General features: G+C 51.0%; 1 protein-coding gene across 1 annotated transcript; it reads left to right on the top strand.

Annotated features, from left to right (window-relative positions):
* Positions 1-2,827: 2,827 nt before the first annotated feature.
* NRIP2 (nuclear receptor interacting protein 2) lies at positions 2,828-13,388 on the top strand. The gene is given in 8 exon segments (XM_011967183.1): positions 2,828-2,912; positions 3,343-3,744; positions 3,747-3,973; positions 8,051-8,203; positions 11,094-11,176; positions 11,459-11,580; positions 11,831-11,883; positions 12,187-13,388. Coding segments are annotated over 8 exon segments (1,218 nt in total). The 3' UTR covers positions 12,280-13,388.
* Positions 13,389-13,846: the final 458 nt, after the last annotated feature.

Genomic DNA, 13,846 nt, shown 5'->3' with positions numbered 1-13,846 from the left:
GGGTTTCGCCATGTTGGCCAGGTTGGTCTTGAGCTCCTGACCTCAGGTGATCCACCCATTGTGGCCTCCCAAAGTGCTGGGATTACAGGCATGAGCCACTGTGCTCAGCCGCTCAGCCATGAATTGGAACTCTTGACCAGGCTCCTCTGAGTTCACCATGCCATGCTCAGGCTGCTTTCATCAACAGAGCCAAAGCACTTGACCTCTTCGTGCCTTGGTTTTGCCATCCATGAAATAGGAAAATCATCCTAGTGTCAGAAATATAAAATGTCCTTGTCTGGTAGCCTTTGGAAGATCCACCTCTTTGGGATGGCGGTGGGGAGGTGTGCTCTCCTGGCAGCAAGGGGTGCCGGGGGCCTCTGCTGGACTGGAGAACTCTGGAAAACAGCCTCATTCCTGTCTTCAGCACATCTGACAGGCCAGAGGAGAAAGCCTGAAATAGAACTGGCTGCCCTTCACCCTCCACGGGTTCAAGAGAGCTGTTTGTCTAGCTCTGAATAACCCATTCTATAAAGAATATTCTGAGAATTTCCTTATGTGGCAGGGCACTGCACTGGGTGATTTCACTGGGCCGGAGGAACTCTCCTCTCCATCCCTACCAGCAGAGACAAGAATGGGCACTATTCAGCCTTGAGGAATGAATGTTGAAAAGATGGGAAGATCTTTGAAGGCATGAACGGCTGTGACAAGGAAGGTGGGATACAGTTCATCTCCATCTCTGCTAGGCTTGGAGAAGAGGGGATGGACTTTGAATACAGCCACCAGGACTCAGATTTAAAAAAGAACGTTCCGATAGAATTGAGAATAATTTGCTCAGGATAATGTCCTCCAGCTGCCTCCGTGTTGCTGCAGAGGACAGGATTTTGTTATTTTTTATGGCTCCATACTATTCCATGGTGTATTTTCTTCAGCACTTACTACCACCTGAGGTTATAAATTTAGTTGTTCATTATCTACCTTCTCCATTAGAATGTGAACTCCACGAGGGCAGGGACCTCATCTGGCTCTCCACTGTACACCCAGGGCCTAGCTCAGTGTCCAGTACGTGGTAGGTGTTCAATAAATATTTTTCTGAATGAAAAGAAACTTCATTCAGAGAAGAACCAATGCAGTGAAGGAGCCATATTTCACACTTTCATTTTTTTCTCTCAGAATTTCTGAATTCAGATCCATTCACTTCAGAGAATAACAGACATTTTCCAAATGTCTTGGACGAGAACACGCTCACTTCTACTCCTAACAGTTCAGAATGGCTTAATCTTCCTGAATAGTTGGATGAAGTTTCTTCCCCCTCTGTCTCATTATTAGAGACCAATGGAGTTATTCCTTGTTGATTAATTAATTTTTTTTTTTTTGAGCCGGAATTTCACCCTGTCACTCAGGCTGGAGTGCAGTGGCTCATTGTAACCTCTGCCTTTCAGGTTCAAGCGATTCCCCCACTTCAGCCTCCTGAGCAGCTGGGATTACAGGCATGTGACACTACGCCTGGCTAATTTTTGTATTTTTAGTAGAGAAAGGGTTTCACTACATTGGCCAGGCTAGTCTTGAACTCCTGACCTCAAGTGATCCACCTACCTCGGCCTCCCAAAGTGCTGGGATTAGAGGCATGAGCCACTGTGCCTAGCTAAATTTTTTTTTAAATTCTCTGTTAGGTCAAAAAAATGATGAGGGGAGGAAACTGAGGTGTCATGGGCAAGGCCCGACAACCAACAGGAAGGTGCTGCAGGGCGGGTTCCTTCTGACAGCTGTAAGGTAGGGTCCGCTCCACACCTCTCCCCTGGCTTCTGGGGGTTTACTGATCATCTCGGGTGCTCCCTGAATTGCAGACGCATCATCCCGATCTCAGCCTTCACATGGCGTTCTCCCCGTGTGCATTTCTGTGTCCAATTTCCTTCTCCTAGTAAGAGCGCAGTCATATGGGAGTAGGCTCATCCTAATGACCTCATCTTAACTTCACCATGTCTGTAAAGGTCCCATCTCCAAATGAGGTCACATTCTGAGGTACTAGGGGTTAGGGGTACATTTGGGGGGTGAAGGAAACAATTCAACCATACCACTTTCTTTCCCTCCAAATGGGGATTAGAATACAATCTTTCTTCATATAATTGCAGTGGTTGTGAAAGTGTCTCGAAGAGGCTTGGTTCCTAGAAGTTCAGTAGACATCTGGTTTGCCTGAATGTGCACGTGCCTCGGAGCTGTCTGGGTCGGACTGCACCCTTAGGGAGCAGGGCTCAGGTGGGGTAATCAGTCTGTGAGAGTCCAACACAGGTAAACAGGTGCTTGGCCAATGCATTTCTCTGATGGTGAAGAGGAAAGGCTGGAGAGAAAAATCTACTGATACGCCAGGGCTAGAAAAAGTCTGATACCAAGCGCTGGAGAGGATGTGGAACCTCAGGAGCCCCCGTGTGCAGCTGTCTGAGTGTGCACTGGTAAAAACACTCTGGCAATATGCCAAAAAGGCAAAGCTGTATATGGGACGTCCCAGCAATTCCACTCCTAGGTGTAGGTGTATACTCTAGAGAAATGCTGACACAGGTGCCCCAGGAGATGTGTGCAAAAATATTCACAGCAGCATTGTTTGTTAGACCTAAAAATGAAAAATAACCTCAATTTTCTCAATGTCATGCATGCATCTAGTGGAATACTATGTTACACAGCAGGTGAAGTCACTTAACTAGAGCTAGGCATATCGTATGGATGAATCTCACTAACAAGTATTGAGCAAAAAAGCAGACTGCAGAAGAATAAATACAGTGAGTAGGACAAAACCAACGATGTATTGCTTAGAATGCATATGGAAGTATTTGCATAAAGAATATAAAGAAGTATGGGCCTGATAAACACCGATTTCAGCAGGTGGAAGTGGAAGTGCACGGGGAGCTTCAACAGCTTATTTTTTAAACTGGTGATCAGTAAAGAGTACTGGTTATCTTACTCGTTATAACTTCTGTATATTTGAAATGTAACATTTTTTAAAGAGCCAGGACTTGAGGAGAGTCATATAAAGGAGACTGAGATGCCAGGGACCATTTCTACTCGTGGGAAGATTCAGAGGTGTTCCTGCCATTCCCTGGAACCCAGAATCCAGAGTAAATTAGTTAAAGACTCTGACATCTGCTAGGCGCGAGAGAAGAGACCTAAGGAGGTAAAGCTAGGGGGATGGGAGGAGGGAAGGACACTCTCGTGCTGCCCCTCTCTGATCTGAATCCAGTTATTGGCCTGCACGCCAGCCCTGGGCTGCGGAGGAAACAGCTGGGCGGCCCTGGGAAGCCTGGGAGGGATGCAGAGGAAGGGGGGGCCACACAGGCTGGGAGGGGCACTAGGGCTGCCGCCCCCACACAGTGACAGGCGCTTCCTTGCAAACCACCTGGCACAGGCACCCTGACAGTTTACAGTACTGTCTGTCTCTCCTTCTCTCTCTCTCTCTCACACACACACACACACACACACACACACACGCCCCATCCACCGCCCGCTCTGAACAGGACCCCAGCGTTGGGGACGGGGCCAAGTCAGCCAGCTGTGGGCCCTGCCAACCCTCCCTCTCTTCTAGGACTGGGTTTTTCCAGCCGGAGTCTCACTCCCTCTACAGCAATCTCGGGAAATTGGAGACGACGCGGCTGCTCCTGAACATTATTTATTTCTTTCCTCTTTCCCTCCCGCGGGGACCCTCCTGTTGGAAGGAGAGCTGCAGCACAGGACGGAGACAGGCAGGAAGAAGCAGAGAGGACTCGGTGACGCCCCCCTGAGCAGCCCCCGGCCCACTCCTCCAGCAGGGGCCATGAGCACCAAGCAGGAAGCCAGGAGAGATGAGGGAGAAGCCAGGACGAGGGGGCAGGAGGCACAGCTTCGAGACCGAGCCCACCTGAGCCAGCAGCGCCGGCTCAAACAGGCCACCCAGTTCCTGCACAAGGACTCGGCCGACCTGCTCCCGCTGGACAGCCTCAAGAGGCTCGGCACCTCCAAGGATTTGGTGAGGCATCCCCCTCCCCCGCTCGCGTCCCCTGGCCCTTTCCTTCCACTTCTCAGATCCTGAGCAGGACCAGAACGTGCAGACCCTCAGCTTTCAGGTCCCGCTCCCTTGCTGAGACGGGGAGAGGTCGTATGTCAACTTGAGGCTCTTCACTGGGGATGTCACCATGGTTTGGTGGCTCTGAGGGGTCCTATTCTCACTGCTTAGCTTCCCTGCCTTTTCCCTCTAATGGCCCACAACTTGACGGTGGTGAGGAGCTAGGCTGTTTAGGAGTGGGGGCTTACAGGAACACAGGAACCTTCTAGAGTGGTCACTTAAAACTGGGAGGGCCTGGAGGACTGGCCAGTTTAGGGTTGTGACTTCCTGCTCCCCCTGAACCACAGGTTCCCTCCACCAGGTCTGTCTATCCATTTGTCCTTTCTCCTCAGAATCACAGCATCGGGGGGTCTCCATCCTTTCCAGGGCGTCAGGGTTTTGTGTGGCTCTTGCCAGGGGCCCCTGGCCGCCTTGAATGCTGCTCCCCCCACTTGTAAGTGGAATAGACCTTCCAGGTTCCTCTCCTCCCATCCGTCTGCAGCAGCTTTGGCCTCAGAGGAATGGGGCAGGGGAGTAACAGTAAGGATGTGAGTGGGCGGGGGACAATTGCAGATTCAGGCATTCCTCTCTGAGGCAGTGCTGACAAGCGGGGCCATGGAGCCACTTTGCTTGGGATCAGATCCTGGCTCTGCCACTTACTAACTTGGGCAATTGACTTTACGTCTCTGTGCCTCAGTTTCTTCATCTGTTAAATGAGAATAAAAGCAATCACAGGTTTGTTGGGAGAGTTGTCAGAGCTGATATATTTAAAGCACTTAGAACAGTGCGTAGTAGCAGGCGCTATCTAAATGCCATGATTATTCCCCCAGCTACTATTCCATTTAGTCTGAGAAATATTCCTGGCCCCTGACCCATGGGAGAGAGGGAATCCTTTGTGGAAAGGCTTGGGAGCACTCGGTTCCCAGTCCCCTCTCCTAGTCTGAGAACAGGTACTCAACCAGGCCTGCACTGAGAGGCTGGAAGCGTATCTGCTGGCCTGCACTCCACCAACTGCTTCTCCCAGGGAAGCTGAAGGCCAGTGCAGCGCCTTGCTACCTTTCTCTACTTAGCCCTACCTTTCCAGACTCCTCTCAGCCTGGGTGCCCACACCAGAACCACAGCCCAGAGGCCTGGCAATTCCCTGGCTCCCAGCAAGGAAAAGGGATTGCACTAAGACTTCAATTCAAGGAACTGCCAGGGGCTTATTCCTCCTTGCAGTGGCAGCAAGCATAGCTGAAAAACAGGAATGGAGCAGGGAAGTGGGTTCTCTGGTTCTCAATGGCTAGAACCTACTGGGGACCATCCTACATCTGTTTGGCCCCAGGAGAAGGTGCTCTACTGACATTGCCATCCCAGAGTGGCAGGTCCTGCCTTCTGACGAGAAAGTCCTGAGCTTTTCACCTCTCCCCTCTGCCCAGGATGTCCCCAGTTGATCTCTGGCAGTTACCTCCTGTGGCTTTGGGAGCAAAGGCACGACAGGTAGGGGAGACCCCATTGTCTCCCTCCCTGGGATGGCTGTGGAGCAAACTGCACAACAGTGGGAGGGGCCTGAAGCCTGTGTCCATCGTGGGAAGTGCAGAGCCAGTCTCTCCAGCCAGTCCCAGAGCTCGCTGAACTTTTCCCAGCACTGGGTCTCCTGCTGGCAGTTTCGCTGCCAGGAGCAACCCCAAGGGCCTCATTAATCTAAGGGCAGAAAAACAATCCCAGGCTCCCAAGGAGAGAGGGCAGGTGGAGAGGTGCGTAGAGCCTGGGAGAGAGTCAGTCTGCAGCAAGCATTCATTGAGTGCCTACTAGATGCTGAGCCATGCCCTGGGATATAAAAATGAGCGAGGTAGACTCAGGGGCTTTCCAGGCTAATGGGAGAGTAAAATCCACACATAACATTTGTGAGAAGCATGGCAAAGGGAGCTAAGACAAGGGACCCAGCTTGGGGTGTACGGAGAGAGAAGCATGAAGAGCTCAGAGAGGGTATCCTGGAGAAGGTACATCCTGCATGGTAAGATGTACACAGAATCCCAAACTTAAGATGCAACCTCTCTCTCAAATAAAGTGTGTTAAGTCAGTTCTTCAGTCTAGCCTCGAGAAGAGTGGGGAAGAGGAGTTTCAGGAAGAGAGGAGAGAGGAGTGAAGGCATGGAGGCAAAAAGCAGCCTGGTATGAGTGGTGCTTCTGGGGCCCACAAACAGAGTGGCAGGGAAGGAGGCACGGCCCCGTCATCTGGGCTGTGGATCACCTTCAAAAGCTTGAGCTCCAGCAAGCAATGTGGGGTAGGGGGTCTTTGATGCATTTTAAATAAGAGAGTACATGGTTAGTTTCATGTTTTACTTTGGTGCTTCTCAAACTTTAACCTGCACACGAATCACCTGGGGATCTTGTCACAATGAAACATCTGATTCAGTAGGTATGAGAGTCTGCATTTTTAAGAGGCTTCGAAATGATGTTAAAGTTGCTGATCTGAGGACCACGTTTTGGAGTAGCAAGGTTTTTAGCTTCCAGTCTGAAGCTCCAAGCAGATGTATTTGAAAGGTAACAGGTCTGGAGACAGGTTATGAACTTAAGAAGGTGTTTGAGGGATCCAAGAGAGCTGCGGGGAGTGTGGAACACACGCGGTAACAGAAAGGAAGGATGGAGGCCAGGTGCTGTGGCGTACGCTTCTGGTCCCGGCTGCTTGGGAGTCTGAGGCTAGAGAATGCCTTGAGCCAAGGAATTAGAGTCCAGTCTGGGCAGCTTAGCAAGATCCCATCTTGAAAGAACAGAAGGCAAAAGAAAAGAAAAAAGAAAGAAAGATGAGAGAGAAGGAAAGGAGGGACAGATTGATTCTACACAGGAGGCAAAACCGGCAGAATCTGGGAAGTGACTGGATGGAATGGGAGTGGTTGTAGATGAGGGCCAGGTCAAAGATGATTCCCAGCATCCTAGTTCTTAAGAGTTTTCTGTTTGTTTGTTTTGTTTTGTTTTTTTGAGATAGAGACTTGCTCTGTCAACCAGACAGGAGTGCAGTGGTGTGATCTTGGCTCACTGCAACCTCTGCCTTCTGGGTTTAAGTGATCATCACACTTCAGCCTCCCAAGTAGCTGGGACTACAGGCACGCGCCACCACACCCAGCTAATTTTTGTTTTTGTTTTTGTTTTTTTTGAGATGGAGTCTTGCTCAGTCACCCAGGCTGGAGCGTGGTGGCGCAATCTCAGCTCACTGCAAGCTCCGCTCCCCCGGGTTCCCGCCATTCTCCTGCCTCAGCCTCCCAAGTAGTTAGGACTACAGGCGCCCGCCACTATGCCCGGCTAGTTTTTTTGTATTTTTAGTAGAGACGAGGTTTCACCGTGTTAGCCAGGATGGTCTCGAGCTCCTGACCTCATGATCTGCCCGTCTAGGCCTCCCAAAGTGCTAGGATTACAGGCGTGAGCCACCGCACCCGGCTGTATTTTTAGTAGAAATAGGGTTTCACCATGTTGGCCAGGCTGGTCTCGAACTCCTGACGTCAAGTGATCCACCCACCTTGGCCTCCCAAAGTGCTGGGATTACAGGTATAAGCCACCACGCCTGGCCTAGTTCTTAAGAGCTTCTTACTGTTTTTCATCACACCACCAACCCTGGGATTTGAAGCCCACTGAAGGATGAGGTCAGAGGGGAAGTAAAAAAACAAACCTCCTAGTTAAAAAAAAATATAAGTTTGAGACAAAATTTCCCCCAAGCATACTAATTCCTGAAATGTCCCTTTAGCTACTAAGTCAGTTTAACCAAGAACGGACCATTCTCCTCTTCCCATTTCCTCACTGCTGAGCAATCTATGGGTGTCCAAGGAAAACGGCATGATTTGATACTGGGGCTTACTCTGCTCTCATTACCTGACTGCTGGGACCCTAGGGTCAGCTCCTAGGATAAGGCTCAGGTCTGGGCTGGGGGGTTTGGGGGAGCATCCTGGGATATCTAAGTGGGGTAACTGAGCAGCCTGGATACCTGGGTTTAGAACTGCCTACCTTCATTGTTTCATGATGGAGCCAGCAGCCGCACAGTGTGATCCAAAGACGCCTGGTAGAGGGAAACCCGAATTGGCTGCAGGGGGAGTCTCCCCGGGTGCAGGCCCTGATTCATGGCCAGGAGAGCAGGAGGAGGACCAGCAGGACAGAGATTCCAGCTCTTCTGGTCAACTGCAAGGTGAGAGGCCTCCCAGGGACACACTTTCATTAACAACCCTGCCTGCGCTCACTTCACCTACTCTCCTTTCTGCCCTGATGGCAGCGGGAAGGAGGGAGAAAGGACACGTCTCTCCCTAGCTTGGACCTAACGACGATCCTCTACCTCCTTCCTCCCTGCCCCAACCCATCTTTGCTTGGTGCAACTCCGTCTGTCACCACCATTACTCGGCCCCCTTTCCTTGGTCAAAATACAGTACTTAAATTAAGTAAGTACTCCTCAGTGTGCTCTACACAGATGAATGGTGTGCGTGCATGGATAACGTAATTCTGGAAAAAACTCATGTGTTCCAAGGCATTGGCCCTGTAATCTCTGGAACCATTTAACCACTCAGTCACTACTGAACGTTCCCAATAAATTCCCAGTGGTCCTGGGCCACCGTCTTTGCTCTGTGCTGCTTCTACCTGGATTGCCCTCTTCTTGCTCTCCAGTAATTCTGGGTCCGCATTCTGCAAGCTTTTAAAGCCCAGATCAGGTGTTACCTCCTCCTTGAAACCTTTTCTGATTTTCCCAGTAGGAAACAGCCTTTCCTGCCTCCCAACCTCTAAGGCATGTTACTCACATCCTTTTTTAAAAAAATTTTTTTTTTTTTTTGAGACCGAGTCTCGCTCTGTCACCCAGGCTGGAGTCCAGTGGCGCGATCTCGGGTCACTGCAGCCTCTGCCTCCTGGGTTCAAGCGATTCTCCTGCCCCAGCCTCCCAAGTAGCTGGGATTATAGGCCCGCACTGCCATGCTTGGCTAATTTTTGTATTTTTAGTAGAGACGGGGATTCACCATGTTGGTCAGGCTGGTCTCAAATTCCTGGTGCTGGGATTACAGGTGTGAGCCACTGCGCCTGGCCCTTTTTTTTTTTTTTTTGAAGACAGAGTTTCACTCTTGTTGCCCAGGCTGGACTGCAATAGTGTGATCTCGGCTTACCGCAACCTCCACCTCCCGGGTTCAAGCAATTCTTCTGCCTCAGCCTCCTGAGTAGCTGGGATTACAGGCAAATGCCACCGTGCCTGGCTACTTTTGCATTTTTAGTAGAGACGGGGTTTCTCCAGGTTGGTCAGGCTGGTCTCGAACTCCTGACCTCAGGAGATCCATCCACCTTGGCCTCCCAAAGTGCTGGGATTACAGGTGTGAGCCCCTGTGCTCCCTGACTTTTCCAGTCCTTGTATTTATTTTTTTTAAGATACAGGGTCTTACTCGGTCACCCAGGCCGGAGTGCAGTGGCATGATCAGAGCTCACTGCAGCCTCAACCTCCTGGACTCAAGCGATCCTCCCACCTCAGTCTTCTGAGTAGCTGAAATCACAGGTGTGCGCCACCACACCCGGCTATTTTTTTTTTTTTTTTGTATTTTTAGTAGAGATGGGCGTTTCACCACATTGGTCAGGCTGGTCTTGAACTCCTGGCCTCAAGCGATCCTTCCACCCTGGCCTCCCAAAGTACTTGGATTATACATAGGTGTGCCATGGGGCCGGGACATTCACGTCCTTTTATAGTCCTTAATAGTACTTAAAGCTTTCTACAGGCGGTGGCTCACGCCTGTAATCCCGGCACTGTGGGAGGCCGAGGTGGGCGGATCACGAGGTCAGGAGATCGAGACCATCCTGGCTAACCCAGTGAAACCCCGTCTCTACTAAAAATACAAAAAAAATTAGCCGGGCGTGGTGGCGGGTGCCTGTAGTCCCAGCTTCTCGGGAGGCTGAGGCAGGAGAATGGCGTGAACCCGGCAGGCGGAGCTTGCAGTGAGCCGAGATCGCGCCACCGCACTCCAGCCTGGGTGACACAGCGAGACTCCGTCTCAAAAAAAAAAAAAAAAACTTTCTGCCATATAGTAGAGTTAGATTTTACTTCCTTTAGACTCCTAAAGAATAGCACTCACTGATGTACCTTCCAGTAACATATCTTATAGCAGATACTCAACGAATGCTTGGAATGAGAAAATGACCTGTGTGTATATCCAAGTGTATATCAAAATGTCTGTCTATGTCCCAAAGTAGGTGAACTTGTCCTCCTTTGTTTCTAATGGCAAACTTCTTGGTTACCCACAGCTGAGTTTCCTAACAGGGGATTCCAGTCTTCTCATCCTTCCTCTATTCCTAACCTGGAGTTTTCGAACCAGGAGGCCATCAGACTCCCAAGGATTCCTCTAAATAGATCACCATTTCTCCATTTCTGGCAGGTCTTCCCCAACTTTATGAACTCATCACATAGAACCACTTTTTTTTTTTTCCCGTTTTATTTTTTGTAGAGACAGGGTCTTGCTGTGTTGCCCAGGCTGGTCTTGGACTCCTGGCTTCAAGTGATCCTCTTGCCTCCAAAGTGCTAGAACTACAGGCATGAGCCACCTCACCTAGCCCACTTCCTTTTTTGATTTATCCGGGAGTTCTGCCCCTATTGTGTGAGTCTCATAAAAACCAGTTTTTGTTTTTTTGGGTTTGTTTTGAGATGGAGTTTTGCTCTTGTTGCCTAGGCTGGCGTGTAATGGTGCGATCTTGACTCACCACAACCTCTGTCTCCTGGGTTCAAGCGATTCTCCTGCCTCAGCCTCCCAAGTAGCTGGGATTACAGGCCTACGCTACCACGCCCAGCTAATTTTGTATTTTTAGTAGAGACAGGGTTTCACCATGTTGGTCAGGCTGGTCTTGAACTCCCAACCTTAGGTGATCCACCCGCCTCAGCCTTCCGAAGTGCTGGCATTACAGGCGTGAGCCACTGCCCCGATAAAAGCCTGTTTTAAAGACAGTTCGTTTTCTCCACTCATTTCTAAAAGGGAGTCATCAGTGGGCTGGGAAACTGAAGGACCCAATCCCAACCCATTCTCCTAGGGACTCACTGATTCGGCACAATCCCTCTTTCTCAGTGCCAGGACCTGTTGCTTAGAGTGGCCGTGGACACAGGCACCCAATACAATCGGATCTCTGCTGGATGTCTCAGCCGCCTGGGGTAAGAGTGGCCCAAAAACGCAAATGGGGGACAGGGTTTCTTTTTGGGCTGATGAAAATATTCTCAGATTAGATAGTGACGACAGTTGCATATTTTATCTCAATAAAGCTGTTATTTAACAAAAGAGTGGCTAGAAGACTCTGGCAGAGAAGGCAAGGATTTAGACCCCACGTGAGGTCAGGGGTTGGAGGTGAACCCATAGTAGAGTGGGACGTCTGCTGATTAATGGGGTGAAGCCCACTGGGGGCTGTGGTAGCCATAACCTTTGCTTCCCAACCACAGGTTAGAGAAGAAGGTCCCAAAAGCCTCAGCTGGGGACCTGGCCCCTGGGCCCCCAACCCAGGTGGAGCAGTTGGAGCTACAGCTGGGGCAGGAGACCGTGGTGTGCTCGGCACAGGTGGTGGGTAAGTCCCCCCTTCTGCAACAGCCCTGGTGCTCGCCTCTCACCTTTCTCTTCAGGGTGGGGCAAAGGCAGACACTTTCAGTCCCTGCAGCACAAGGGGTCCCCAGAGATGTTCTGACCATCCCTCATCTCCGTGCCAGTGCCCTTGGATCTGGGGATGGGGTGGGCAGAGAAGGAGCAAGGGCTGAGAGGAGGGCAGCAGTGACCGCTGGGAACCCTCAGCCTCTTCGGTTTTCAAATGGTTCCTGCAGATGTCGAGAGTCCTGAATTCTGCCTGGGCCTGCAGACTCTGCTTTCTCTCAAGGTAAGGCACCCACACTCAGGGCCTGATCCAAAGCACCAGGAAAAAGTAGTAGAAGGCACAGGTGTGGAAGCTTGGACCAGGTTCTGATGAGAGTGACTTAGAGATTGGCAGTTGTCCCTTTGCTTCCTTAGAGGTTCCTTACTCACCACCCAGTGAAAAGTCAAGAGAACTGGGTCACCCCCTCCAACAGGAGTCAAGGGAAATGGGGATAAGGGGGAGAGCAAAAGGCAGGTGGAAGCTGTGGGAAGTGGGAGGCAGGTGACGGGCTGAGCTGAGCCGGCATGACTGCTCTACACCCCACAGTGCTGCATCGACCTGGAGCGCGGAGTGCTGCGGCTGAAAGCCCCGTTCTCAGAGCTGCCCTTCCTGCCTCTGTACCAAGAACCTGGCCAGTGACTGCTGTCTCAGTCAGTCCCCAGAGGGAAAGACCTTGCCTTAGCAGAAGAGGCGTGTGGGGAACGGGTGCTCTTGAAGCCAGGTAGCTGGGGACTCCGGTGTCTGCCCTTTCAATCACCACCCTGAGCCCTGCTGTCCCATTTCCCCCAGCCGCCCACATTCCTCTCTGCTTCTCAGCAGCTGTCCTACTCCCCAGGGGGAGTTTTCACTAGAGCGCCCACGACGCCAGGTTTCTCATTCATTTCCCTCCAAGAAGAGCAAAGCCAAACCAGGACCACAGATGGGAGGCTAAGCAAAATGGGGTGCCTGCCTGGGCTGGGTCGAAGGCTCTGCTGACTGCTGTCCTTGCCCAGCACCCAATTCCACCCCAAACGCAACTCAACTTCCCACACCACCATGGCTCTCACCACACCTTCTGGGGCTCCGTATCTCCCACAATTACACTCACGCCTCGCCAACCTGGGTCCCTGGACCTCCTGGTGTCTGCCTCTTGGATTCTGTGCACATCTGCACAGATGTGGGGGAAGAAACATGAGACAGAATTCAATACAACAAAGACATGGAGTTAGTATAGGAATGTCCATCTCATAAGGCTGAGAGCTTTCATTAGTTATTTTTCTGGGGCTGCAAATGTCTGAAGCCAGTTATTGTTCGATTACCCTGTGCAAAACCTTGGACATACTTCTGCTATTAACGCTAGGTATTTATCCTTCTCCACTTGCTTTTTGTACCCACAGAGCCCCTGAACTTTGGGTGTGTGTGTGGCAGAGCCTTGTAGAGAACTGCTCCTACGAGGCAGACAGGACAGTGAGGCTGTCACCACTCAGACTGAACCTATTTAGCATTCTTTCTGATTTCTGGAACTACCCACCTCGTTAGGCCTTCTTCCCATCCCCGTCTCCGGTCTCTTGAGCTTAAGCTCGCCTTGTCCTGGAATCAGTGGCTTTCTAACCCCCCGCCAGGCTTTGCCAAAGCAAAAAGACAGAGGCTTTTTCTTTTTTTTTGAAGTTTGGGGTCTGTCAGGAGAGAGAGGCTTTTCTGAATTCACTGTGAAGAGAAGAACCCGAAGCTTCAGGCGCCAGACCCCTGAGAGTCTTTCTGGCTGGTGTGAGTCTCTCAAATCATGGATTAGGAGTAAAGAAAGAGGCCGGGCGCAATGACTCATGCCTGTAATCCCAGCGCTTTGGGAGGCTGAGGCGGGCGGATGACTTAATGTCAGGAGTTTGAGAGCAGCCTGGGTAATATGGCAGAACCCCATCTCTACTAAAAAATACAAAAATTAGCCAGGTATGGTGGTGCTCACCTGTAATCCCAGCTACTTGGAAGGCTGAGGCACAAGATTGTTGTGAGCCAAGTTTGTGCCATTGGACTCCAGCTTGGGCGAAGGAGTGAGACCCAAGGAGTCTCCAAAAACAAACAAACAAACAGGGGGAGAGGAGGACAGTGGTAGAGCTAACCTGAACTGGGTGGGACCCTTGGGCTGAGACAGAGTCCTGAGCCTGGGGTAGACTGGGTTAGAGAAGAACCAGGGCCGGGCGCGGTGGCTCACGCCCTGTAATCCCAGCAC

This window comes from Mandrillus leucophaeus, unplaced genomic scaffold (assembly GCF_000951045.1).
Source record: "Mandrillus leucophaeus isolate KB7577 unplaced genomic scaffold, Mleu.le_1.0 Scaffold79, whole genome shotgun sequence".
In the NCBI taxonomy this organism is placed as follows: Eukaryota; Metazoa; Chordata; class Mammalia; order Primates; family Cercopithecidae; genus Mandrillus; species Mandrillus leucophaeus.
Note: the sequence above shows the minus strand (reverse complement) of the source record. Positions and strands in the feature narration are given on the sequence as shown.